Source organism: Marmota monax, unplaced genomic scaffold (genome assembly GCF_021218885.2).
Source record: "Marmota monax isolate L192 unplaced genomic scaffold, Marmota_monax_Labrador192_F-V1.1 WCK01_AAM20220418_F8-fsc00102, whole genome shotgun sequence".
NCBI classification, from domain to species: domain Eukaryota; kingdom Metazoa; phylum Chordata; class Mammalia; order Rodentia; family Sciuridae; genus Marmota; species Marmota monax.
The window spans coordinates 5937333-5963880 of NW_026692494.1; the positions used below are offsets into that span (position 1 = coordinate 5937333).

The 26548-nt window shown below is 60.2% G+C and overlaps 2 protein-coding genes and 1 long non-coding RNA gene across 5 annotated transcripts; 2 read left to right on the forward strand and 1 right to left on the reverse strand.

Annotated features, from left to right (window-relative positions):
* Nucleotides 1-1847: 1847 nt before the first annotated feature.
* On the forward strand, nucleotides 1848-10925 carry Mbd3 (methyl-CpG binding domain protein 3). 3 transcript variants are annotated; one of them, XM_046444288.2, is made up of 7 exons: nucleotides 1924-2074; nucleotides 6315-6474; nucleotides 6660-6797; nucleotides 7702-7792; nucleotides 8229-8406; nucleotides 9049-9249; nucleotides 9502-10925. In XM_046444288.2, exons 1-6 carry the CDS (start codon nucleotides 1965-1967, stop codon nucleotides 9242-9244), a joined length of 873 nt encoding a protein of 290 aa, XP_046300244.1. In that variant the 5' UTR covers nucleotides 1924-1964; the 3' UTR covers nucleotides 9245-9249; nucleotides 9502-10925. The 3 variants fall into 3 exon arrangements, with proteins under 3 accessions (XP_046300246.1, XP_046300244.1, XP_046300243.1); XM_046444290.2 differs by having other exon boundaries at nucleotides 1848-1978; nucleotides 9049-10925; XM_046444287.2 differs by having other exon boundaries at nucleotides 9049-10925.
* Nucleotides 10926-14663: 3738 nt separating this feature from the next.
* LOC124092557 (uncharacterized) lies at nucleotides 14664-16482 on the reverse strand. The gene is made up of 3 exons (XR_006851643.2): nucleotides 16245-16482; nucleotides 15783-15891; nucleotides 14664-14906 (listed from the first exon to the last, which is right to left on the reverse strand). It is a non-coding gene; the product is annotated as an uncharacterized LOC124092557 (long non-coding RNA).
* A 403-nt stretch (nucleotides 16483-16885) lies between these two features.
* Nucleotides 16886-25502, forward strand: Mex3d (mex-3 RNA binding family member D). The gene is made up of 2 exons (XM_058579243.1): nucleotides 16886-17453; nucleotides 23260-25502. The coding sequence occupies exons 1-2, from the start codon at nucleotides 16886-16888 to the stop codon at nucleotides 24654-24656; spliced, it is 1965 nt and encodes a 654-aa protein (XP_058435226.1). The 3' UTR covers nucleotides 24657-25502.
* The last annotated feature ends 1046 nt before the right edge of the window (nucleotides 25503-26548 follow it).

Sequence of the window (26548 nt, forward strand, 5' to 3'; positions counted from 1 at the left end):
TGTCCCCAGTGCAGCAACTCCACATGCCTGAGTGATGCTCCAGGTGTGGGTGGACACTTGGGCTGTTACTGCCCTTTGGCTGCCGTGAGACTTCCTACAAGCCTGTGTGAGCCTCTCCTTTCAGGTCCTAGGTCTGTGCCTAGGAGTGAGCTGCCAGGTTTCCTAGTCCCTGGTCTCCAGCACCACTGCCCCCTCTCACACTCCTGCCAGCCAAGGGCAGGGTTCGGATGGCTCTGCTTGCTCACCAGCACTCATCGGCCTCCATTCTTTACACAGGTGTTCCAGGCCCACCCTCTGCTCACCCTGACCCAGCCCTGGAGTGAACAACTTGGCAAAGAAAAGCATCCCCCTGCAGGCTGACAGGGCTCATCCTACCCATGTCACCACGTGCTGTGCTGGGTGGGCAACCACGGTCCACGGCATAGACAGTCTCCACACTCGCACTGGCCCCTCTCCAGATCGCCCCGCTTGGCATTGCAGTATGGGCCTTTGGGTCTTGAGCCACCAATGAGCTGCAGAGCATTGAACCCCTCAAGTTCCTGGTGTGGGGAGAGAAACCATCGGCCCCAGGGCAGCACTGTCCAGAGCAAGGGCTGTTGTGGGTAGAGGAGAGGGGGCTGAGTGGGACTCAAGTCCCTGTCATCATCCATCTGTCTTCCCACACCCTCCCACGTGCATCTGTCCAGTTATAGCTTTTTCAGGTCTTGTAGGATGATGCCCCACAATTGGTGCAAGTCACAACCCCAGGACCTGTGGACACGGCACCTTCCACGGCAAAGGGGACTGGAAATGGGGTTAAGGACCTGGAGGTGGTAGGTCAGCCTGGGTTATTCGTGAATAAAATTTATAGGAGGCCACTGGTTTAGAGTGCACTCCTGCACACTCGAGGCCCAACAGTTTAGACTAAAATGGAGTCAGGCTCAAAAAGATTCAGGGCCACGGAGGCAAAACTAAACTCCGATCTTCCCAGAGGTCAGGAGAGAAAACAGCCAAATCTTCAAGCGGGCGCGACAAGGCTCTGAAGGACAGTCCCGCGTTTCCGCGTGCTTCAGCCCTTCCTGGTCTGCAGCCTGCGCTCAGCCCGTGGGATAACTTGTTCTTTTACAGAACGAGGAATCACGCATGAAGCCAATTAAGACCTTCAGGCTAAACGTGTTAATTTTGTCTTTTGAGCTGTGGGTTGGCCCAACGCCACCATCTGGCTCCTTAGAACCAGGGACCTTCTCCGGGTGACTGCAGACCAGCTGCAGCGGAGGAAAGGTAGTCCATTTTCCAACACCTGCCCCTGGGCGCGCGTCGAGCCAGAGCCACCCCTTCCACCTCCTATCCCCCTGGTCGGGTGGGGCAGGGGATGGGAGACGGTCCCACGCGCAGGCCTGGGCCCCTCTGGGCGAGATGACGGGACAGGTGGAAGGGCGCTCAGAGGCGCACTGCGTCGGCGGTGGAGCCCGAGGGTTAGAGCCCCGGCACCGCGAAAAAGCGTTGGCAAGACTTGGTTGCTCGTGAAGAGTCTGGAGGGTGGAGAAGGGCCGAGCAGGGAGGGTACGAGCCTGCCACCGCGGCTCCTCAGCGGCCGCGCTACCGAGGCGCTCCGAGGCTCGGGACAGAGGACCCACACGCGCGTGGAGGCCGAGAGCCCAGAGCGCAAGCGCACACGCGGCCCCGCCCCGAGCCGCGCACCGATTGGCCTCGCCTCCATGGGGCGGGGGCTACGCCGCGGCTGCGCAGTCGAGCCCCGCGGGCGGGTGGGCGGAGCGGCCCCCCGAGCGGGGGCTGGCGAGCGCGGGGAGGGGGCCGAGAGGGCGGCAAAGCCGGCGCGCGCCCGGCTGGGGGCGGAGGGCGGGGGCCTGCGGGCCGGAACAGCCGCGGCAAGTGGCGGCGGCGGAGGCAGCTGAGGCGGCGGCGAGCGGGGGTCGCGGCGGCGGCGGCAGCGGGCCCGGAGGCGGGCCGAGGAGCCGGGCGCGATGGAGCGGAAGAGGTGGGAGTGCCCGGCGCTCCCGCAGGGCTGGGAGAGGGAAGAAGTGCCCAGAAGGTCGGGGCTGTCGGCCGGCCACAGGGATGTCTTTTACTATAGGTGAATGAGCGCGCCGGCCGCGCAGGGCCCCAACGGGCGCCTCCCAGCGGTCTCTGCGGCGGCCTGGGCGCCCCTGTCCTGGGCCGCGGCCTGGGCCGCGCGCGTGCGTCGTGCGTGCGAGCGTGCGTAGATCTTGTGTGCCCGCCCGCCTAGCGCACGGCAGCCTAATGCGCGTGCGTGCCCGCTGATGCTCGGCTCAGTGCGCGTGCGCCGTGTGGCGCGCGGCCGCATGGCGCTCTAGCACCAGGCGGCTGAAGCTTTTGTACTGGCTGCCGCGGGGAACGTGCGCTCTAGGCTAGGGGCGCCCGGCAGCGGCCAGACGCGCTGGGAGGCGGGTGGGGGTGGGGGCTGGGCTCTCCCTCTGGCTCCCGTGGTGTGTTCCCCGGGTCCCGCGGAGCCCGAGGCGGGTGGCCAAGCCGGGATTTCTGGGAGCAGTGCTCGTTGCGGGGACTGGAGCTAACCTGCTTCAAGATGCACAGTCCTGGGCCCGTTTCAGTCCTGGGAGTGAGTTCCCTAGGGTGACTGGGATTCCCTGTTTTTTTGAGGGGGGACCCCCACCTTTGGGAATGTTTGAAGGCCGCTGTCCCTCGTGGGTACCCAGGCCTGAGAACTGCTACTGCTACTTAGGAACCCATTTAAGACTAGTGCGTTGATGCTTCTGGTGGTCAGTGTTTTTTATTGAGAGCCCTCAACCCTAGATTGGAAGGAGGAGCTGGTCTTGACTGGGAAAGGCAGCAAGGACTCCTTTGGTGGAACAAAGAATTAGTCACCTGCTCAGACAGGCCATCACGTACTGTTTTCCTTCTCCCTAATTTTGAAAGATGCCCCTTTTTCTTTTTGGTGCTGGGGCTCTACTCCAGGGGCTCCCACATGCTAGGCAAACCCTCTATTATTGAGGTACAGCCCTAGCCTGGAAGATGCTTTTGATTCTGCATCACTTTTTAATTGCCCCTTCCTTGTCATCAGTGTGTTGGGGTGCCTGCCATCTGCAGAATGCCAGCCTGGGTGCTGGGGGTGCAGCTCCGAATGCATGGGTGAGCAGATGTGGAGCCAGGGCCAGCCAGCCCTTCATCAGCTGAGCACTGTGGTTCTTTCCTGTCCACTGTTTGGGCTGTAGAGTAAGGGGTGGCTTGTGTTTGGATCAGGATACGTTTAGATTCTGATTTCAAAAAAGTGTAGGGACAGCAAGGGAAGGTGTGACTGTCAGCCCCGAAAGGTGTAGGAGTTGAATGATGGGGCTGCTAGCAGTCCCTCTTAGAGACACTGTGTATTTCCCTTGTTCCCTCTCCTGTGACTTCATCCCCCCACCTCATTTCTTTAGAAAGCTGAAATTCCTGGGGTTCTGGTTTTTTGGGCCTGTGAAGAGGCTTCAGGCCAGGATTCTCCAGAGCCATTCCAAGAACAGTGGTACTCTGGTCTGTGTCTGACTCTCTGGTCCCTTGTTTGGTTAACACCTCTGCAGCAGCTGCTGGGCTGGGGCGGCCGCTGAGCTGGCACGGAGAGTGGGTCCATCCCTCTGGTGTCAGAGCACCAGCCACCACTCCACACTGAGCTGCAGGGATCTATGGGGTGCTAGGGGAGCCCTGGAGGACCCCCTGAGGAAATGACAGGGGAACAGGAGACACCTAGGCAAGGCCCCAGAACCTGAGGGCTGGCTGCAGTTCAGGAGCTAAACCAAGGTCAGGTTGGCCAGTGTCCTGAGACTGATCACATCACACCTTATTCCCATCTACCCTGAAGCTTCTTAGGGGTCAGCTGGGGTCCCTCTGAGGTCCTCTAGATGTAGGGATCTAGCTGTAGGAAATGAAGTTGACCATTCCAGAGCTGCCCTCCAAGGTGCAGGTTTGGGGTACTCCTTACCCTGGACTTCAGTCTTGGGGTTTGGCCTGCCTGCTGTCTCCAGTCTTGGCATAAGAGAGCTCAGGCTTCTGTGCTCATTTTTATCCCGTGTATCTGGTTTTATTAAATCTGTTCACTTTTCTCTCAATAAAAAACCAGGGACATCTTTCTGTGTCAATACAGATATGCATAATCTTTTTCAAAAATTTGATACCATTCATATTCATAGTTATTCTTAACCTGGTAGTTTTGTACAATCAGAGTTGAGCAGCTGCCACTCTGTCTACTTGCAGTTCATTCTCAGCTTAACAAGACGTAGTTCATGTGCTGTACCGTCCACCCACTGTGTGTAAGTCAGTGGCGTTCTAGAATGTTCACGTGTTTTCAGACGTGTGTGGCCATGACCAGACTCAGCTCTAGGATTTTCATCACTGCTAAAGGAAACCCTTGGCCATTGTAACTTGATTGCCCTGAGCCCTTAGCTGTACCAAGCCCTGTAAGCAACCACTAGGCTGAGTTCTGTGTCTGTATTTTCCTGTTCTCGGTCTCTTGAAGGTAGGGCACGTGGAGGAAAGGACTGTGGGCAAGCGTTTCCTGGGGTCTCTTCCTTCTCTGTGGCTGTGTCTGGGACCAGTCAGGACCTCAGCTTCTGTATAAAGCCTGGACATGTGCACTCAGTTTTGACATCAGCCCACAGCATAATTGCAGAAGTGAACCTCTGGAGTCCTCTATCCCTCAGGACACCAGGCACTTACAGGTTCTCTGTGCCCCAGTGCCCTCCCTGGTACCTGGTCCTGGAATATGTGTCCGAGCCCCACCAGGTCCTTGTGCACCATCCCGTTTCACTGCGAGTGCAAAACATACCTTCCCAGGATCTGTGTATTGGCCAGTGCATCGTGACACTGGGCTGGGGGCTGCTGTGCCAGAGGGCAGCTGAGTCTCCCTCCATGATTGCAGGATTGGGTTTCCTCTTGGCTGGACTGGACCATGAGCCGTCCTGTTTTCTGGCATCTACCCAGGGCTAGGTCAGGATCCTGTCCTAGAAGTTTACAGGGGAGAAAGACACAGTTGAGCCACCACTAATCTCAGCTACAAAACACACACACAGGGAATGAACTGAGGGGTGCTCTATCACTGAGGTACATGTCCAGAGCCCTTTTTATCTATTTATTTTGAGACAGTTTTGAAAAGTTGCTGAGACTGGCCTTAAACTTTCTCCTGGAGAAACAAAGTTTTTTCCCCTCTTCCTCTTGGGGTTGGGGATGCAACCCAGACCCTCATGCATGCTAAGCAGGTACTTCACTGAGCCACATCCTGGCCTTCAGACTAAATTATTAACAAGCGCTTTTTACTGAGTTCGTATAAGTTTTGCGCTTGAACATCTGGCCTAGTGACATCACACATGCTCTTACGACTTTTTAATGACTTTTTGAAGTTAGCACATGCCACATAGTTCAAACATCCAGGTCAGTGTACACTTCGGTGGTGTTTAACCACGACGCTGTGCAATGATGAGCGTTAACTAGTAACATTTCCATCACCACAACAGGTAGCCAGCCTCCACAGTAGTCACCCATTCCCTCCCCAGTACTCGAGAAGCCACATCATGTCTGGACTCCCCTGTTCTGGATGTTCCCTGTCACTGGAGTCACACACTGTGAGGCCTTGTGTGTGTGTGTGTCTGGTTCTCACTGAGCATGAAGTCCTCAGGTCCATCCACACTGCAGGTGTGTGTCTGACCGTCCATTCAGACACTGGGGCTGTTCCTTCCCTTGGGCATTGAGTCATGCTGCTCTGGGCATTCATGAGCAAATCTCCATGTGAACGTGTTTTCACACCAGGTCCAGGAGTGAGTGGCTAGGTCATTTGAGGAGCAGCCAGATTCTCCATGCTGCCTGCTGATGATGCTGGCTCTGCAGTAGGTGTTCTGTAGGGTGGTGGCAGGTGGCATGCAGAGCACTCAGGTGGTGGTACATGCCTGTAATTGCGGCCGCTCAGGAGGCTGAGGCAGGAGGATCCTGCAAGCTTTCAGCCAGCCTCAGCAATTCAGAACCTGCCTCAAAATAAAGGGCTGGGTGTGTAACTTAGTGAAGAGCACCCCCTGGGTTCAGTCCCCAGTAGTGCAGAACAACAACAAAACAGCTGGATGACTCCATAGATGGGTGTCCTGGAGTGAGCAGGGCACCCTGCACAGCCTCCCACCCAGGTAACCACCCAAAGGAGCCAGCTCCCAGGGATGCCCCTCAGGCTGGTCTCCTTGTGAACCACAGTGCGGGAAGTCGTGGTGACTATCCGGCAGCTGCCCTCCACCCTGGGGTGGGAGGGTCTCCGAGGGGCTTCCTGGCGGTCTAGCTGGGTCTGGCAGGCCCAGAGGCCTGCGCCGACCCGCCTCTGCCCGCAGCCCCAGTGGGAAGAAGTTCCGCAGCAAGCCCCAGCTGGCGCGCTACCTGGGGGGCTCCATGGACCTGAGCACCTTTGACTTCCGCACCGGCAAGATGCTGATGAGCAAGATGAACAAGAGCCGCCAACGCGTGCGCTACGACTCCTCCAACCAGGTCAAGGTGAGTCGGGGTGGTGCCAGCGCCACTGGGGAAGGTGCTGCCGGGAGAGGCGGCCGCATGGCACAGAGGTGGCCCCTGGAGAGGGGCCTGAGCCCACCCCCAAGCTGGCCATGGTGGGCATGGCCGCAGGCAGCCTATGGAGCCCAGCCGGCCACCCTGCTGGAGTACCTTGTTCTTTCTGGCAGGGCAAGCCCGACCTGAACACAGCGCTGCCTGTGCGGCAGACAGCGTCCATCTTTAAGCAGCCTGTGACCAAGATCACCAACCACCCCAGCAACAAGGTGAAGAGCGACCCACAGAAGGCTGTGGACCAGCCCCGGCAGGTGAGCCCGTGGTTCCCACTTTTAAAGGGAGGCTTCCTTGGGAGGGCCGCACTGCTTCCCAGAGCCTTGCTCTGCAGGAACTAGCTCCCCACGTGTGGCCTTCCCTTCTGCCTCTCTGTTCCGAAATAGATCGCTCAGTCTGTAGGCACCGTAGCTCAGTGGCAGAACTGGCTCAGCTGCTCTAGGACCTGGCTTCGGAGCCTGGCACTACAAAAGAACAGCATGCTACATAAATGGCTTTCTAATCTGCTTTTTAAAAAGCAGAACCCAGGTGGGCCTGGCAGCACACGCCTGTAATCCCAGCTACTGACTGGGGAGGCTGAGGCCGGAGGGTTTCAAGTTCAAGGCCAGCCTCAGCAATTTAGTGAGGCCCTAGCAACTAATCAGGGAGGGCCCAGAGGCTGGCACAGACTCAAAATTTTAAAAGTAAATAAAAAGGTCTGGATTCTGTCCCTGGTACATTAAAAAAAAAAAAACAGAACCAAGCCAGGTGCCACGGCTACCTGTGGTCCCAGCCACTCCGCAGGCTGAGAGAAGATGAAGCTGTTTCAAGGCAATTTAGCGAAAGCCTATCTCGAAATAGAAAATACAGAGGGGCTGGGGCATAACTCAGTGGTAGAGCACCCTGGGTTCTGTAGCCAGAAAAGCCACAACAGCAAAAAAGAAAACCTTTCTATCTTGAGTACTTACTTACAAATGCCCATTGGGGGTCTGGGCATGGTAGGTGCCTGGGGCAGGCAGGGGAGATGCCCAGGGCCCAGTGACAGGAGAAGGTCATGGAACCCCTGGCCCTGCCTGGCTTGGTGTGTCCTGTCCCCCACTTCCGCACCTCCCCTTCCTTCACATCCCCCCACCCCCCACCCCCGTGGCCTGGCTGACCTGTCTGTCCTGTCCGCCTGGGCAGCTGTTCTGGGAGAAGAAGCTGAGTGGCCTGAGTGCCTTTGACATCGCCGAGGAGCTTGTCAGGACCATGGACCTGCCCAAAGGCCTGCAGGGTGAGCAGAGCCCCAGCCCTCCGCTTCTGCTGCCGTCATGTGGCCGTGGAGAATGAGTCTCCTCTGATCTCTGGAGCACCCCAGGGGACACTGCTTGCCTCCAGGTGTCTTAAGAACTTGCTGAAGGCTGGGATGTGGCTCGGTGGTAGAGCCCTTGCCTGCCATGCTCAAGGCCCTGGGGTCCACCCCCAGCTCCATAAACAGTGACCAAAAGGTCTGCAGGGATGTCTGGGTTTGCTCCTGCATTTTGAAGTCACTGTCCCGCTGCTCAGCGGTGTGCTAGGCTTGCATTCTTCCTGTTGTGAAAGGCATGGTGCCAGGTGAGGGAGTGTGGGAGGAGAGCCAAGGCTGGAGAAAGGTAGAGCCCCCATCTGGATGCTGAGCAAGCAGCCCTGTGACCCCACCCTGCCTGGGCTCTTTCCTCTTCACCTGCTAGGGGTGGGCCCAGGCTGTACGGATGAGACCCTGCTGTCGGCCATCGCCAGCGCCCTGCACACCAGCACCATGCCCATCACGGGGCAGCTCTCAGCCGCCGTGGAGAAGAACCCTGGTGTGTGGCTGAACACCACGCAACCCCTGTGCAAAGCATTCATGGTGACTGACGAGGACATCAGGTAGCTGGTGGCCCTTGTCCCTACTGCACCTATCTCTCAGGGGCCATACCCCCAGCACCTGTGCATATCCAGTTTACCCAAAACTTAGACATTTCTGCTGACATTACCAGAGTTTTAGAACAGAGTGGCCACAGCAAGGTGCAGAGTGTTGGAATCCTGGGTGCAGGCCAGGCAGGGGCCTGTGGAGGGAGCAAGGGGACCTGGTTGCCGGCTTCACAGCTGCGGTGTCAGAAGCAAGGGCAGAGAAAGGGCAGCCTCCTGGATCGGGCACTGTCTGAGCCTGGCACAGGGAGCTAGGGCACTTATCTAACATCATGGCTGGACACTGGTCCCTGCTAAGTGACCATAAAGGAAACACCTGGGGTGAAGGAGGAGGAGCACAGTGGGTGGGCAGCACCGCTGGTCAGAAGGAGCTGCGGGGCGCAGGGCAGTGGTGGCAGCAGCTGCCGTGAGGTGGCAGACGGGCCAGGCTCAAGCCAGCAGGGGGAAGCCCAGGGTAGCCGGCGCGCAGCTCCTCGGTGTGCAGAGGCAGATGAGGAGCCCAAGTCTCCCCACGGCAGGGTGCTCTGCACAGCAGGGAGGGGAGAGGTGCTGATGCTGGACATGCCCACACCCTCCCCTGGCCAGCATTTGTGTCCCCAGGAAGCAGGAGGAGCTGGTGCAGCAGGTGCGGAAGCGGCTGGAGGAGGCACTGATGGCTGACATGCTGGCCCACGTGGAGGAGCTGGCCCGTGATGGTGAGGCGCCACTGGACAAGGCCTGTGTGGACGACGAGGAGGATGACGAGGAGGACGAGGAGGAGGAGCCGGAGCCAGACCAGGAGCTGGAGCGTGTCTAGAGCAGGTGCCCGGCTGATGCCCTCCCCACCACGAGGCCAGGGTCTGGGACCTGAGGCCACAGGCTGGCTGGCAAGTGGGGTCAGTGGAAGAGCACCCCAGCCTGGTATGCAGGTGGCGGCTGGGAAAGGGCAGCTGCCCAGAAGCCCCCAGCTCTGTGCTGGGAGCATGCCTCACCAGGCCAGCTCCTGTTCTGGAAGAGCCTAGGTCCCTGTCCCAAGTCACCTTGCTGATGGCGTCCCCTCCCCATCCTTTGCAGACGCCCTGCCTGAGAGCCCTGGGCTGCAGGGCCACCAGCTCACCTCTACACAGCCACCTACAGACTTGGCCCTGGGCCACACTGGGGACCAGGCTCAGCAAGCAGGCCCAGTCTGGGAGGAGGGCAGCCCCTCCTCCCCTGGGCCTCTACACGGGGCGCCTGAGGGCAGCCCTGCCTGGTGGACCCTCCACAATGGCTCTTCTCTGGGGGCTAAGGGCCCCCGCGTGTGGACTCGGGCCTGTGGTGCCCTGGCCTGTCCCCGTGGTCTCTGCCCCGAGCTCCTCCACATGGGAGAGGTGCCAGCAGACTCGCCCGTGCCTCGGTGCCCTGGAGCTGGTCACACATGAGGTCTTTTCAGTTGCCATGTCTCCAGGAGCCAGGGAAATATTCCAGAAACACAGCTTCACCTCCTTTCCGTGCAGCGTGAGCAGCACTGCTCTGGGCAGCAGGTCAGCCCTTGGGACAGCATCGTGACCATGGCCCTGCACTGCCACCCAGCTGGGTAGAGCTGGTGACCCCAGTGAGGGCATCCAAGAGCCAGCAGCCACCTAGGAGGTCACTTCCCTCAATAAATGGATGATACAAATGGGGCTGGAACTTGGCTGTTTGACCCTTTGCTTGGCCACCAGCAGAGGTGATGGGGACAGCTTTCTGAGACCCGCCGCCCTGCCTCGGTGCAGGTGCTGGAACCAGGCTACACCCAGGTTCCCCTGCTGTGCCAGGGAGAGCCCTAGTCCAGCTGCAGAGAAATGAGCTGGCCCTTTGGGTGTGGCCCCCACAATAGCCACCTCTGAGAGTAATGTGGTGGCACAGTGGCAAAGGGAGTGGCCGCTGCTTGGACACACCCGCCACCCCTGCTGTGGCTTGGAGATGCCCGGGCCCAGTTAGGCCCTGCTTCTTCCTCCATCGCCCTGATGCTCACGGCACTGGTTGTCCTTTGGCTCCCCAGACTGCCGCAGCCAGGATGTGGTCACTCTCAGGCTGGACAAGAGGGAGGGCAGCACCTTCTTGGCTCCCCCTGGGGCTCAGCCAGCACTACCCCTGGCAGTTGGGGGCTGATCCTGGCATGATGGCCGAAGAAGGGACCCCCTTCATTCGTGGGATCCCCTGCTAAGGTCACTGTTAGACCCGCATTGTCCCCCTTGCCCTCAGGACCATGGCCTGGAGTGCCAGGTTGATGCTGTCACTTTTCAAAGCACAAACCCTTGGCACAGGAAGACTGCTCACTCCCTGGGCTGCCAGACGGGGCCAGTCTCCCACGAGGCTGCCAGGGGAGCTCCTGTGGGGCCAGCTCCTCTTCCTGGCCTGGGTTCTTGTGAGGATGATGGCTTCAGTGCTTGCTGTGACCCTGAGGCCAGGGGTCCTGCCTGGTAGGGGACACAGCTGCGGTGGGCACTGTACCTGAATAAAGACACTTCCAAGAACATGGTGTGGAGCCTTGTGTTGGTTTTGAGGGTCCAGGACTTCTCCATGCCCTTGGGGTGTGAGCCTGTCTAGGCAGGGCCAGGTGCCCGGGGGCCAGGGTCCCTGGACTAACACCTGTCAGTGGATGATGAGAGGGAGGCAGTGGGGCTCGCAGGCCCCCAACCCTGCCAACACCTGGGACCCAGGGATAACAGTGGCATATAAAGCAGGAAGTCGGGCTGGGCTCAGCGGTAGAGCGCTCGCCTGGCACGTGCGAGACGCTGGGTTCGATTCTCAGCACCACATACAAATAAATAAAGGTGTTGTGTCCAACTACAACTGAAAAAATATTTTTTAAAATGTAGGGGCTGGGGCTCGGTGGCAGAGCGCTCGCTCGCCCAGCATGCATGAGGACCTGAGTCCTCAGCACCACATCAAGACATGTCCACCTAAGACTACAAATATTTAAGAAACAGTAGGAAGTTGCCACAAAGGCATCTGCAGGGGAGTACCTCGGGACCCTTCAGGCTGGAGGAGCTGTAGAGAGGGCCCTGATGCTGTCACCTAGGGCCCACCTTGATGCCATCCAGTGGCACAGGGTCACAGGTCACATTCCACTGCCCAGTGAGGACACACCCACCCACCACACACCAGAAGAATTGGAAAAGGAGGGTGTGCTCCAGGAGGGTCCCTGGGGCCACGGCAGCCTAGGGTCTTGCCCACCTGGACCCTGGGTTCCCACCCAACCCAGGCCCTCAGTAGCCCACCCTGACCCCAGACTGCGTGACCAGGAAAAGGGGAGACCACGCTCTGCCATGTGCTGGCCTCTCCAGAGCATCTGCCCTGCTCCATGGCACTCAAGACCCCTCTTGACCCCAGGGCTCTGTCCCCATCCCCCTCTGGGCAGGGCCTTGGTGACTAGGCCCTTTGCCCTTCTGCCCCTGCGAGGAGGCTGATCATTCACTCTGACCTAGAGGTATGTGAAGCCACGAGACAGGGCCAGGTCCCCCTCGTGAATGTGAAGGTGGCACAACCCCGATTCCTCACGGGCCCCTTTGCCCTCAGTCCATCCAACACCAGCTGTCGCCTCCTGTCCAGGCTCAGGGTCCCTCCTGAGCTCTCCTTTCTCCACAGGGCCCCAGGGGCCCCCAAAGATACAGTCCAGTGTTAGAGGGGACACCCTGCATCCAGAAGTGGGCTCTGGGAGTGGACATAGAGCCTGAGAGTGTCGAGCAGGCCAGGCAGGCAGGCCCTGGGCATGGAGCCTGAGCGCTTCCAACTGCCTGGCCGTGATGTCCACCTGTACTGGCCCCCCAAGCCAGACCCGGCTGCTACAGGATGTTGGGGTGCTGAGACCCCCCTGACCAGGACCCACTGCTGTGTAGCGGTGCCCCTCAGAGAGCACCTGGCGCCAACCCCACCCAGCCTGCACTGTGCAGCAGCAGCCAGGGCCTCGGGTGCTCACACTGCCCAGGAAGACAGCAGTGGTCCCCTTGCCCCCTCCCCTGCACTCACACCCTCTCCTGGGGGGCTGAGGCGCCTCAGCTGGGCACAGTCAGTTTGGGGAGAGATGAGGACGATGGCACCAACCCTCCCTGCGGCAGGCAAAACAGGACCCTGGGCTCCCAGTGCTCCCTCCCCTGTCCTCTGCCCTCCCTGGGGTGCAGCCCAGCACCTGTGAGCTCAACCCCAGCCCTGACAAGTCTGGAATGTCCCCAAAATTGCACAACTGTCTACTTTTAAAAGAGAGAATTTTGATGTATGTCAATTATATATTTGAATATCTCTCTTCCCCCCCCCCCCCCAAGACTCAGGGAGCCTGAAGCCTGTCTCCAGATTCCAGCCCTAGAGCTGAGACCAGTCTGGGTGGAGCAAGTGGGACCTGAAGGCAGCCGGTGTGGGACAACAGCCAGCAGCAGGCGCCCACAGAGGCCATCTGGAGCTGGGAAGGGGCTCAGATGCAAGGCCTCCGGTTTGTGGTGGTTGCTTTGTAGTAGGGATTAAGCCAGCTGACTTTAACCTTGCCATCCTCCTCCTCAGCCTCCTAAGTCACGAGGACGACAGGCGTGGCTACCACACCTGGCTTTGGCTGGGAATCTGGGGGGGGGGGGAGAGAAAAATAAATTTAGGCTGAGTGCAAGGAACCTGCCCCAGGAGTGAGCACAGAGCTGGGGTTTAGGCACCCTTCCAGAGAGGCAAAGCTCCACACGGGCCAGGGCGGGGCCTGACAGGACAGCACCATGCTGGTGGGGTCCACTGGGTCCCAAACCTGGGTCCCAGACCACCAGATGACAAAAAAAAAAAAGTCTGTAGCCACAAAAAAATAAACCCATGATCCTTCCTGAGCATCTTGCCAGGTGCAGTTTCCAGGTATCTGATCACCCAGAACCAGGTGGGAGGCCCTGGGCTGAGATCTGGCTTCCAGTTCACTTCCTTGAAGCCACGGTTTTTGAAAACAACTTATATGCAATAAACGCTGTTTTCAACATTCTTTCTTCCTTATTACCATCTTGCCCTAATACTTTTAAAACTGTAAGTAATAACCAGGTGTAGTAGTGTACACCTGTAATCCCAGTAGCTCAGAAGGCCGAAGCAGGAGGATCACAAGTTGGAGGCCAGCCTCAGCAATTTAGCAAGAAACAAAGCAACTCAGATTTGTGGTTCAGTAGAAAACACCTGTGGGCTTAATCCCCCTACCAAAAATAAAAAACAAACGGACAAAACAAAAATAAATACTACAAGTACAGGGGCTGGGACTGTAGCTCAGCGGCAGAGCACTTGCCTGGCATGTGTGAGGCACTGGGTCCGATCCTTAGCACCACATAAATAAACAAATAAAATAAAGACATGCTGTCCATCTACAACTACAAAAAAGAAAAAAAAATACTACAAGTATATAGGATTTTTTCCCTTTCAAGTCCTCATTATTATTACTAAAGTCCTCATGATGAAAATTAGCATTGCCAGCCTTTTTTTGTATGTGGGGTGGAGGTACAGGGGACAGAACAAGGGACACTTAACCACTGAACCACATACCCAGCCCTTTTAATTTTTGAGACAGGGTCTAAGTTGCTCAGGATGTCCTCAAACTTGTGACTCTCCTGCCTCAGCCCCCAGATCACCAGGATCATAGGAGAACAGCATTGTCTGGCAGCTCTCTTTTTATGCTGAGACAGGACCTTGCTAAGTTGCCAAGTTGGCCTGGAACTTGCCACCCTTCTGCCTCAGTCTCCCAAGTCCCCTGGGATTGCAGGCATGCACCACTGCCCCCAATATGCTCATCTTCCTTATCTACTTTTTTCCGTATTTTTAACTTTTGCAGTGCTAGGGACTAAACCCAAATCCTTGCACATGCCAGGCCAGCACTCTACCACTGAGCTGCAACCCAGCCCCTCCCCAGTTAGATTTTACATATATAGGAAAAGAGGCCAGCCAAGCCAGTGGCACAAGACTGTCACTCCAGCCACTGGGGAGATTGAGGCAGGAGGAGCCAAAGCCACAACAACTCAGGGAGACCCTGTCTCAAACAATAAAACCTGGGCTGTAGTTTAGTGGTAGAGCCCCTGGGGTTCAGTCCCCAGTACCACATATACTGTGAGGGTTTGGCCACCCCCATGGCACCTGCAGCAGCCTCCTCACTATCTCCACCTAGACTCCACCCTATGTCCACCCATGCCCAATGGGCTGGGGTATTGATGCTATTTAATCCACAAACATTTCCAAATCAATCTCTCAAAGGATTTTTCCTAAAATTTTTTAAAATGATTTTTTTTTTAATATGGAAGGTTTTAAACACACATCAGACCCAGTGAAGTTCATATGCCAACACCCAGCTTCATCGAGATGACCAGGAGCCAGGTGCAGTGGCCACAGCTGTCATCACAGCTGCTTGGAAGGCAAAGGCAGGAGGATGGCAAGTTCAGGGCCAGACTGGCAACTTAGCCAAGACCCTGTCTCAGCAGTGGAGCACTTGACTAGCATGGTGAGGCCCTGGGTTCCATCTCAATACCAGAAGAAAATAAAATAAAGAAAGAAAAGATTAATGAGGGCCCATCTTGAACCTTGAACTTTTTTTCTTACTGTCGCTGGAGGTTAAATCTAGAGGGCTCTGCCGCTGAGCTACACCTCCAGCCCTTTTTCTTTTTATTTCCCAACAGGGTCTCACTCAATTGCCTCTGGGGAGACCAGTTCTAGGCTGGCCTTGGACGTGCCACCCTCCCGCCTCAGCCTGCAGCACTGGGACTGCAGGTGTGGCCCTGTGCTCCTGTTTTTCACTCCGTGTGGCAGGGCGGCAGTGGAGGGAAGTGCAGCGATGGATCTCTTCAGGCACTCTGTCCCCAAGACCCAACATCCTCCTCCATAAGAACTCCCCTGCCCCCTCTTTGGAAGCCACCCCCAATCCCTCAGAGGCAGGAGGTGTGCGGCTCTCTGAGGAATGCCTGTGCACTCTAACCACCCTGGTCTCAGCTTTCCCGCCCGCGGTCAGCAGCCTGGCACTCTGTCCTGTTCCAGCTAGCCCTCCTGCTCCCTCACTTCAGCACCCCACAGGATCAGTCCAGTGCAGGCTGTGGTGTAGCTCCTGGTGCCCAGCTGGGCAGCTGAGCCTCTGGCTTTGAATACCAGCCCCTGCAGGCGGAAGCTTCTGGGTGGAGACTGGGCCAAGGAGGACAGTGGGAGTGAGGGTGTCAGTCTGTCTCCCTAAGTCCCATGGGGAAGGGGCTAGACATCAAGTATTTGAAAGTACTTATCAATCCCAAATGCTGGAGTGCAGGAAACAGAAGTCTGGGACCCCAGTAGAGGAACTGGGGCTGTATCTGGACAGGGGTCAGGAATGACATTTCACAGCAGGGAGGAGGGCTCTGGGCAGAGGAACCTACCTAGGTTAGTGCCAGGACTTTCATCGATATTCTGACGGGCACCTGTGTTGATGACTGTGCAGAGAGAAGTGACCAAAAGTGATGGACAATCTTGTGTGGATGTTCGCAGCTGGGAGAGGAGATGGAAAGATGGAGGACCAGGACAGGCAAGGCTGCCCCACGAACCCAGACTTGCCAGGCAATTGGCCCCAAGGTGCGCCCTCAGCCACGGTGGGGGTGGGGTTTATTCTGTTCCATCCACCAGGAGAATCTCAAAGAAGCCCAGCAGGCCGATGAGGCTGCTGAAGGTAGGGCACCTGGCACTGGGTGGCTCTGCAGGTGGACACGCCAGGCTGCTCTCAGAACCCACAGGCAGGGCCACCTCCCTGGCACAGGGCACCTCAGAAAGGGTGGGCCTGGGGGAGCATCACCCAGGCGGAGGTTTGGGCTTGGGGTACACAGCCGCCCCCACCCGGCGCCGACCTTCCCAGCGGTGGCGAGTAGGAGCGCGCCTGCCTCGGAAGCCTGGCACGGACTCGAGAGGAAAGAGGAGCCCGAGACCCGGGGCGCGCGCGGACGGGGTCCTTGGCACCAGGAGAGAGGGCAGGCGCGGGGTAGCGGCAAGCCCGAACGACCGTGGCTGGGGGACTCGGGCCGGAGCCCCACGCACCGCCCACCCGCGGGCGCGCCCGCACGTGCGAGCGCCCGGGTCCGCGCCCACGGCGGGGGGCGGGGCTGCCACGTGACCGCCGGCCCGGCCCGCGCGTGCGCGCTGCAGCCGCCCATTGTTGGCAGCGGTGACGTCGGAGGGCGGGGCGGGGTGGGGCGGGGCGCGCGGCCGGGAGGCGGGCGGCGGGCGGCGGGAGGGCAGGAGCGTCCCGCGCCGCCGCCGCCGCCTCGGCCGCCAGGAGCCGCCGCAGCCCGCCGAGCAGCAAAGAGTCGCGGCCGCCCCCGGCCCGGCCCGAGCAGCCCCGCGCCGCCGCCCCCGCCCGGCCGCCCCCGCCCCGCCGCTGGATGCCGGCGGCCGGCGGCCGAGCTCGCAGAGGCGGAGGGCGGCGCGGGCGGCGGCGCGGGCGGCCGGCGGCCGAGTGGCAGGAGCGCGGGCCCGAGCGCTAGCGCCCGCCATGCCCGGCTCCACCGGCCAGCCGGACGGCGGCGGGGGCGGCGGGCCGGGGGCGGCGACCGGCGGGGACCCCAGCCCGCGCCCCCCGCCCCTGGGCGCCGAAGAGGCCGCTCCCCGGCCGCCGCCCGAGCCCGACGACGCGGCCGCGGCGCTGCGCCTGGCGCTGGACCAGCTGTCCGCGCTGGGGCTGGGGTCCGCCGGCCGCCCGGAGGAAGAGGGGCCGGCGGCGGGCGGGGGGGACGGCGTGGCGGGCGGCGCGGACTGCGGGGAGGCCGAGCCTGCGACCCCCGACGGGCCCGAGGCCGGCGCGTCCCTGGCCGTGGCGCCCGTCGTGGCCCCCGGCGCGCTGCCGCTGCTGGAGCCCGACGTGAGCCCCCCTCCGCCGCCACCCCGGCCGTCGCCGCCGGACGTGTTCGCCGGCTTCGCGCCCCATCCCGCGGCTCTGGGCCCCCCGACGCTGCTGGCGGAGCAGATGAGCGTGATTGGCAGCCGCAAGAAGAGCGTGAACATGACCGAGTGCGTGCCGGTGCCCAGTTCGGAGCATGTCGCCGAGATCGTAGGTCGCCAGGGTGAGTGGCCTCCGTCAGGGGCACCGCCTGCCCCAGGGAGGGGGTCTCCACAGCCCAGTTCCCGGCTGAGCACTGGACACGCCCCGCGTGGGCTCCGGCCTGAGTGGCCGTCTTTGCTTTTGTCCAGCCGCCGGCCCTGGGAGAAAGTTGGGCGCAGCCTGCGCTCCTCCCATCGCTCTCAGGCCCGCCGCCGCCTTTGTCTGGGCGACTGTAGCCAGTACAGGGTTATGTCTGCAGCGGCTGTCCAGGGCCCCGGCAGCCCGCAGGGACACCCCAAGACAGGTCTGGGAACCTGGCCCGCGCTGGGTGGTGGGCGCTTTATCCCCGCCAGAGCCGTGGGGCGGGGCAGGCTCAGATTTGGAGGTGGCTGAGGGAGGGCCTGCTGGGTCAAGGAGGGAAATCTGGTAAAGCAGAGAGGGAGCATCCCAACACCCGCAGTCTGGGGACCCCTTCCTGGTGGACTGCTAAGGGATGTGAGAGATTGCTTTGACCCGCTCTCTGCCCCCAGTCAGGCAACCTGGCTCACGGACGGGACAGCTGCAGAAGCTGCTTTGGGGGCACCTCCACAACCCTCCTGGGCAGGCCCAGGGTGTGGGGGTCCGGGCAGCGGCATTGTCAGAGCGTCCCTGTTGCCCGCCCCATTGTTCTCTTTGTTAGAGAGCCAGGCTAGATTTGCAGGGTGACATCAGGCTGGCCGATGCTCATTGGCCCTCTAGCTGTGGGGCGGGCAGGCGGGTGGTGGGCAGTGCCCAGCCCCAGCACACACCCACCGCCCCTGTTACGGCCTTGTCCTCCTGCCCCACCACCCCCACCACCCCAATGGCCCCAACTGTCTTCTCCTTTCCACCTGCCCCCGCCCCGCCCTTAGCTCCCTGCTGCCCGCCTGTGATCAGCCAGGTTCTAGAACTCAGGGTGGGGCCAGGTGGGGCTGCCAGACATCAGGCTGGAGGGGGTGCAGCCTCTGGACTCTCAGTAACAGAGCCAGAGAAGGGTGTGGGGATTTGAATTGCAAGGTCACCTGTCACCCTAGATGCAGGCAGGGGACCAAGGATGCCCGACCTTAGCACTGCCCTTCCCTAGTTCCAGGTGGGTAGACCAGTTGGCCAGCAAGCCCTTTTGTCTTTCCCTCATTCATTTGTCCACCCTGTGTGGGGACACACTGAGGGTCAGGCATTGTGCTGGGCCTAGGGGCCATCATGAGGGAGAGGGTCAGGTAGTTCTCTGAGCCCTGCTGTCCCAGATGGCAAGACCCTGGGCAGGACTGCTGTCTCCATGTCCCTGCTGCCTTTCCCCTCAGGCCCATAGCCAGCTCCTTTGTGCCCGGTGTCTAAAAGCTTGTGGGAACAGACATGCAGCCCAGGTCTGGGGTCTTCTGCCCAGCCCACCAGGCAGGCCCTGGGGGACAGGGGAGGAATGTTCTCTGTGAAAGCATGGGTTCTGCTGCCTAAATGTCCACTCCGGTTGAGTCAGGCAGAGGGCATCTGGCCCAGGATCTCAGGCTGAACATTCTTTAGAGGCAGGGTCATGGGGAACCCACCCTGGAGCACCAGGTTTGGCCCTGATCTCCTGGATGTAACTTGGCACCCCTCTGAATGGTGCCAGGCTGGGATCTTGCAGGCAGCAGAGAGCAAGGTGGCCCTGGGGTACAGAGGGCCCTGAGCAGTCACCCTGCATGCTGCAGTGGTCCCCTGATCCCGAGCAGAGAGGCCTTCTCTGAGCTAGAGATAGCACTGCCCATGGGGTTGTCTTGAGGTGCTCAACAAGATGCTGCTTCTGATCCCAGCTCAGAGTGCACACAGTAGCTGCCTCATAAGTGGGAACAGGGCCCTAGGGAGGGAACCCTTAGTGCCAGGACAGGATGTCAGCTTCAGCAGTCCGCCCCTCCCAAGCTTCAGAACCATCTGTGGCTCCCAACTCCCCCCATATTCATTCTCCAGGGTGTCCATCAGTCCTTTGTGCCTCAGTTCTGCCCACTCTGTACCCCATTCTTCATCCTGGGGCTCCTGTCAAACCCCAAGTTCATGCCACCCTCCTGTGGGGGGCAGGAGAGGAACACCTGTCAGGTGCTCTCCCTGAGCCTGTGGTCTTAGTCCTTGAATGGGTTTCAGGGCTTTCTGGACACAGCACAGTCATCACCCCTTCCCCCAGTTCTCTGCTTGCTGAGCTGAGGTCCTGGGCAGAGGGTACTTTCCTCTTCTTCCTCTGCTAGATCTCTACCATGGGGGCAGGGCATGCTGCAGACTGAACCCAGGGCCACCTACTACTGAGCCACGCCCCATCCCTTATTATTTCTTATTTGATACAGGGCCTCACTAAGTGCTGAGGCTGGCCTCGAACTTGTGATCCTCCTGCCTCAGGCTCTAGAGAGGTGGGATCACAGGCATGGCCATCACACCTGGCATGCCTAGATCGTTAACATGAGTCTCGCCTCTGCTGGCCCCACTTGTCCTGACTTGTCGATGTGTCCCACAGAAGGTCCTTGCTGCTTCCCAGGTCTAGAGGGGAGGGAGTCGCTGGTCACAGGTGGAGAGGGGCAGGCCAGAGTGAGGGTCTACAAGGGGTGGATTCCAACCCTGTGAGCAGGGCTGGGTCAGGGAGGAACTGGAGCCTTCCTGCAGAGAGAGTGGAGACGCCCAGTGGGTCAGCGAAGGCCACCCAGGGACCACTGCGCACTTCCTGCGGATTCCATCTGAGACCCTTCCAGCTGCCTTCTGACCGCCCTCTGCATGTCTGTGCCCTGTGGCTGCCTCCCTCTGCCAGTTCCCAGACAAGACCCCTCCTGGCTGTGGGTGGGTGCTCAGACCACCAGGGTCTGCAGGGCTTGGATAGAAGCCACCAGATTCCTCCCTCTCTGCTGTTGTCCCAAGCAGAGGACAGTGGCCTCAGACTGCCTCCTCAGCTGAGGGGAGGTCCACATGCCCACTCTTCTCCTTCCCATGCCTGTGCCCGTCCCACCCCAGGGCTCGTGGCTGGCCCCCACCCCATACTGTGTGCTTCTCTGGGGGCTGGCGATGGTGCTGTGGTGTTGGGGGCACGCTGCCTCATGCCTGTTGTACCCTGCAGACCCCTGTGTCAGGCCTGCTGTGCCAAGCATGCCCAGAGCTGGGCCAGTTGAGCCATGCCCCTGGTCTAGGCCCTGTGTGGGACCTTGGCCCTGCCTTTGTGGGAATAGGACTGGCCACAGCAAAGAGAGGATGGTGGGGGCTACAGGGGCAGGTCAGAACATGGGTTAGCCTCTGGCATGCTCACCAGAGTTGGAATCTGGGGCAGGGCCAGGAATCTGCACATCAGCCTTGCCCACTGACTCCTGGTAGCTCCCAGGACGCCCAGGCCTGAGGCTCACCCCCTGCCACCACCCACTTTTGCCTCACTGTGCCAGAGGGCAGAGGTGCTGCTGCCCACCCTGTAGCCCCAATGTCATGGCACTCGTGGGCCTCCTGGTCCGACCCTGCCACTGCACAGCGTCTTAGAGGGTGGGATTTGAAGCAGATGGCACTCAGTTGGCAAACTGGGCTTGGGTTCTCTCCTTGAGACCCTGTGGCCATAAGGGTTCCACCCAAGCCTGCCATCTGGGACAGGGCAAGGTGGGGCAGGCCGGGGAAGCTGCTGGCTCCCAGCCTGGCCACACCCCCTTCACCTGGCCTCTCTGCCATCCGTCCACAGCTGCTCCCACCCTGCACCTTGTCATCTCATTCAGCCCAAGCCAGGCTGAGGTCATGTGAGGTGCCCTCCAGCTGGGCAGGAGGGAGGTCAGGATGGAAGGACCCTGAACCAGACTCCATCCCAGTGAGACCGAGGAGGCTCAGTCCAAGTCCCTGCAGAGCCACAAAGCCCCACCCTGGTGAATCCTGCACCCTTTCTCTGCACCTTTACTCCTCCCCTCTCTCTTAAAGGGCACACCTGGGGCCGCAAACCACTCCCTGCCCTCCGAGCCATGCCCTGAGCCCATGCATGAGGCCAGGCATGCTCCTGCTGCCCGGGAAGGGTTCCTAGAGTGCGCCCTCGCTGCGCAGTGCCCAGCCAGGAGCGCGGGGGAGCGCAGGAAACCGGGTATGGGGAGGGGGGCGCCCACCAGACAGGACTGGCTTCCTGGAGGAGGGGGTGCTGGGCTGTGATCGGAGCAGGGGAAGGGGGGCACAGAGGGGTGGGGCATGAGGAGCAGGGCTGTTGAGGTATAGGACGAGCCAGGTCGGTGGTCCTGGGGGAGGAGTGCCTGCCAGCCATAGGGCAAGTGCAGGCTGGGGTGCCCATGAGGCCAGTTTTCCACAGAGATTCCCGAGGTGAGGCAGGACTTGGGTGCAGAGGGAGTGGCCTGTACTCAGGAGGTAGCAGGAGCTGGCCACCCTTCCTGGGAGGTGTGGGACTTTCCCTTCCAGTCCGGCCTTTGCTCAAAGCCCTGGGTTGAGGGCCTATTGTCCTCCTCAGATTGGTCTGCCTCTGCCACCTTCTAGTGGCCCCCACTGAACATTTGTGACCACTGGGCCTAGGCCCTGCTGTCCCATCTTCTGACCCAGATGCTGTCTGGGTGGCTTCTTCCCCTTCAAACCCTATGATCCTGCTAATTTTGTATCTCACTCCTGGAGATGCGAGCAACACTGTTGCCCTCGGCAGGCCCCTGCTGATACAAGAGCCGCATGCCCTGTGGACTCTGCCTCCCAGGACAGAGGGCCTGGCCCCAGTCCTGGGCTGAGGCAGGAGATGCCTGACAGAGCCTCGTGGTCCTGGTGGGGATGTCCAGGCCTGGGCAGGCCACATGCCCAGCGCTGCCCAGACAATGGGGTGGCATGCCATGATCAAAGTCTCTTGTCTCCCCTAGTTCTCCCAGCAATGACAAAGGCACATGGGCCTTTCAAGGGGTCCTGAATCATGGCCCAGGAGCCACTCCCCTTGGCTGGGGACTGGAAGCCTAGGGAGGGCTCTTGGAGGACAATCCTAAGTGGTCTCCACATTTTGAGACTGTTACCACACTTTGAACAGGGAGTTGGTGTCAAGGTTCTGTGTCATTTCCTGATGCTGACATAACTCAGTGACTGAAATGAACTGGGCCACAAGTCTGAGGTCAAGGTGGGCAGGCTGCGCCGTCTCCTGAGGCTCGGGGGGGGGGGGGTCTTCCTACCTCTCCGGTGTCCAGTGTGTTCCTGCTGGAGTTGCTGCCTGGTAGACCCCTCGCCCCATCTCTGTCTTCACTGGCTGTCTCTTGTAAGGACACCGGTCATGTTGGATTAGGGCCCACCCTGCTCTAACCAGGGTGACCTCAGTTTAACCAACTACATCTGCAGAGACCCTGCTTACAAATTGAGGTCACTGCAATAGTATGTATGTGCCTGCTGCTGTAGCAGACACCTCAGGTGGGGCAACTCTGAAGGACAGAAATTACTGCTTAGGCCCCGGAAGCTGAGAAGTCCAAGAGCAAGGCTCCCAAGGGCTGGAACCTCACAGGTCATGCCCTCTGAGTGTCCTCACAGAGCGAAGGTCCAGGGGAGCACCAGTCCTATTCAGGAGGGTGCCCCCATTCCTAGTGAAGGTCCCACTTTAGCACTGTCTCTCTGGAGGCAGCCATTCAGACCACAACAGTCCACAGAGGGTCCACGTGGATTATGAGACCCCTACAACGGGGTCCTCTTTGCTGTCTTGCTGACCCTTCCAGTCCAGGGGAAACTGAGGCTCAGGGTGGGAAGGACATGGGGCATCAGGATAGTCAGGGAGGGGCTCCGAGTTGGGCATGCTCACTGGCCCTGCATCCAGTTTCCCACCAGGCTGTCCTGGGCAGATGGCCCTGGGTCACTGGGTCTCCGTCCCCCTGCAGGGTGCAAGATCAAGGCTCTGCGCGCCAAGACGAACACGTACATCAAAACGCCAGTGCGTGGGGAGGAGCCGGTCTTCATTGTGACAGGCCGCAAGGAGGACGTGGAGATGGCCAAGCGGGAGATCCTGTCAGCGGCTGAGCACTTCTCCATGATCCGCGCCACACGCAGCAAGGCGGGTGGGCTGCCCGGCACTGCCCCCGGCCCACCCAACCTGCCAGGACAGACCACCATCCAGGTGCGCGTGCCCTACCGTGTGGTAGGGCTGGTGGTGGGGCCCAAGGGCGCCACGATCAAGCGCATCCAGCAGCGAACGCACACGTACATCGTGACGCCGGGACGCGACAAGGAGCCAGTGTTCGCGGTGACGGGCATGCCCGAGAACGTGGACCGCGCCCGCGAGGAGATCGAGGCGCACATCACGCTGCGCACCGGCGCCTTCACGGAAGCCGGCCCCGACAGCGACTTCCACGCCAACGGCACCGACGTCTGCCTGGACCTGCTGGGGGCCGCCGCCAGCCTCTGGGCCAAGGCCCCGCACCCGGGACGGAGGCCCCCCACGGCCACCAGCGGCCTCCGCGGGGACAGTGCCCTGGGCGCCCCCAGCACCCCTGAGGCCTTCTACGCGGGCAGCCGTGGAGGGCCGCCAGTGCCAGACACGGGCCCCGCCAGCCCCTATGGCGGCTCTGGAAATGGGGGCTTCACTTTCGGTGCGGATGGCGCTGGAGCCCCCACCGGGACGGCCACCCCCGAGGACTGTGACTTTGGTTTTGACTTCCTGGCACTGGACCTGACCGTGCCTGCGGCAGCCACCATCTGGGCCCCCTTCGAGCGGGCCGCGCCCCTGCCAGCCTTCAGTGGCTGCGCGGCCGTCAACGGGGCCCCAGCGCCCGCCTCCACGGGTGCGCGGCGCAGTAGTGCTGCGGGCACCCCGCGCCATTCGCCCACGCTGCCTGAGCCCGGTGGCCTGGGCCTGGAGCTCCCGCTGACCCGCCGCGGCGCCCCGGACCCGGTGGGTGCCCTGCCCTGGCGGCCCTCCCAGACCTCCCTGCCACCCTTCTCCAGCAGCGCCAGCTTCTCCACAGCCACCTCACTGCCCGGCAGTGCCTCGGCCTCCTCGGTCCTGGACTCCAGCGCCACCGACAGCAACCGCAAGCCCTCCACCTCCGGGGCCGCAGTAGTGGCCCCCTCCGCTGCCGCTGGGGCCCCTGGTCCACCCACCACCGCCCCAGCGCGGGAGTGCGTGGTGTGCGCCGAGGGCGAGGCCATGGCCGCCCTGGTGCCCTGCGGTCACAACCTCTTCTGCATGGACTGCGCGGTTCGCATCTGCGGCAAGAGCGAGCCGGAGTGCCCTGCGTGCCGCACGCCGGCCACCCAGGCCATTCATATCTTTTCTTAGTGCGCACTCGGCCGGGGCCGGGGCCTCCCCACCAGGCCCACGGCTGCCGCCTGGCGGTGCTGGGGTGGGCATGAGCGGGGGCCTGGGGGGGTGCGGGGTGATGGGCGTGGGGCAGGGGCGAAGGAGGGGCCGCGAGGGGCCAGCCAGAGTCCAGAGACAGCTTTAACTCCTCGGCCAGGTGTGGAGACGGCCAGCCGGCGGCCCAGCTGCAGCACCTCAGTTCTTGACAAATGACAGTATTGAGTGGACAGGTTAAAATAAAACGGAGAGAAAAGGTCTGCTTGCACTTTTTATTTAAGACACCCCTCCCAGGGGGTCCCAGCAAACAAAACAAGGATTTTTACAACTGCCCGGGTCCTTTGTCTGTAGCTGTCCCGGATTTGACAGTGACTACACACACAGGCACTCCCAGGAAGGGGTGGGTGACATTTCTACTCCCGTTTTGGGGCAAACATTTGCTGTTTTGTACTCAGTGGGGCCGGGTGGGGGTGGGGTTCCGGAGTGTCTCACCCAGAGGTTTCTTCCTTTTTTTTAATTATGAATCCCCTTCCTGCTGTGATTCTTGTCATTTTTTAAATTTTTAAAAGTTTTTTTTTTTTTTAAACTTTTACTTTTTACCTCTTGTGTATATGTAGGGAATTTATAGGGAAATATGTACTTTATGGAATAAATTTTAAGAACTAAAAAATATATTTTATTTTAAATGAAGTAATGGACCTTTAATCTTACACAGCTAAATTACTGATTATATATTTGCTGAGCTGATTTAAAGGTTAAAAACATTGTATCAAGAGTTTTATTTTTTGACTTCAAAGCCTTCTTAATAAAGTCTTTTTACTACACTGAGCCCTGCTGTCCCGTGTGTGGAGTGTGGGCGGGTGGCCTTGGCCCTGGCTCCTCCCAGCTCTGGCCCCAGGCTCTGGCTCTCCAGCACTGCCTTGGTCCAGCTGAGGGCCCTGGGGTTTGAGGGGCAGCTTTGGCTTCCAGGGACCGGCAGAGGCAGGCCTTCCCCTGCAGCAGGGTGTGTGTGGCGCCCACCCCACAGTGGGGCGGGCCAGTCTAGATGGGGAACAGGGCTGGAGGTCCTCGCGGAGAATCGGCTACAACACCTCGCGGTCTGCAGAGGATGCAGTGACGGCCTGTTCTCCTCATTTATTCCCCCGAAGGGCAGCCCACAGGTCACCAAGCAGCTCTTCAGGGGTGGGTTGAGCCCAGGAGGTAAGGAAGGAGTGGCCACCAGGTGGATGGTCCGTGGACAGTGGAACCACCCACGTGACTCATGACACCAGACAATATGCCGTCCCAGGGATCAGGCACAGGGCCAGGGTGAGTGGATCGTGGGGAGGGCCTGGGGGACAGCCCCCTAGGACAGTGAGGAGTGTGAAAGGGGCCTGGAGGGCTTCCAGGAGGAGGCGAGGGGGCTCAGGGACACGGGAGCTACGAGCTGTGGGTGGAAGCAGTGGAGATGAGCCCCACTCTCTGGACCCCTGGCCTGTCCCCCCCACCCGCTAAGGCAGAGGTAGCCCTTAGGACCAGCCTCCTGGTTCTGGGGGCACTGCAGTGTGGTGAGGCATGCCACCCAGGAAAGATGTCCCCTGGCGTCAAATGTGGCCTTATTTGGGAAAAGGGTCTGTGTGAATATAATAATCAAGGATTTAGAGAGAGTCGCCCTGAGTCGGGGGGCCTCACCTCCAGTGTGCCCCGATGAGGGAGATAGCTGTGTGGAGGCAGAGCCTGGGAGGACCCACCCAAGAGGCCAGGGATGCCTGGAGCCCCCAGAGCTGGGAGAGGCCAGGGGGACTCCTGGCGCCCCCAGAGGGCAGCTGTACACGCCTGGGGCTGGGACCTGGGCTTCCGGGTGGAGGGTGGAGTTCCCCACCAGCCCAGCTGAG

Bases quoted from the DNA above. Each gene is read 5' to 3' on its own strand.
- Mbd3 (XM_046444287.2), top strand. From the start codon at position 1,965: ATGGAGCGGAAGAGGTGGGAGTGCCCGGCGCTCCCGCAGGGCTGGGAG. The intron at 2,075-6,314 runs GTGAATGAGCGC...CTCTGCCCGCAG, and splicing joins AGGGATGTCTTTTACTATAG to CCCCAGTGGGAAGAAGTTCC. The intron at 6,798-7,701 runs GTGAGCCCGTGG...CCGCCTGGGCAG, and splicing joins CTGTGGACCAGCCCCGGCAG to CTGTTCTGGGAGAAGAAGCT.
- Mex3d (XM_058579243.1), top strand. From the start codon at position 16,886: ATGCCCGGCTCCACCGGCCAGCCGGACGGCGGCGGGGGCGGCGGGCCG. The intron at 17,454-23,259 runs GTGAGTGGCCTC...GTCCCCCTGCAG, and splicing joins CGAGATCGTAGGTCGCCAGG to GGTGCAAGATCAAGGCTCTG.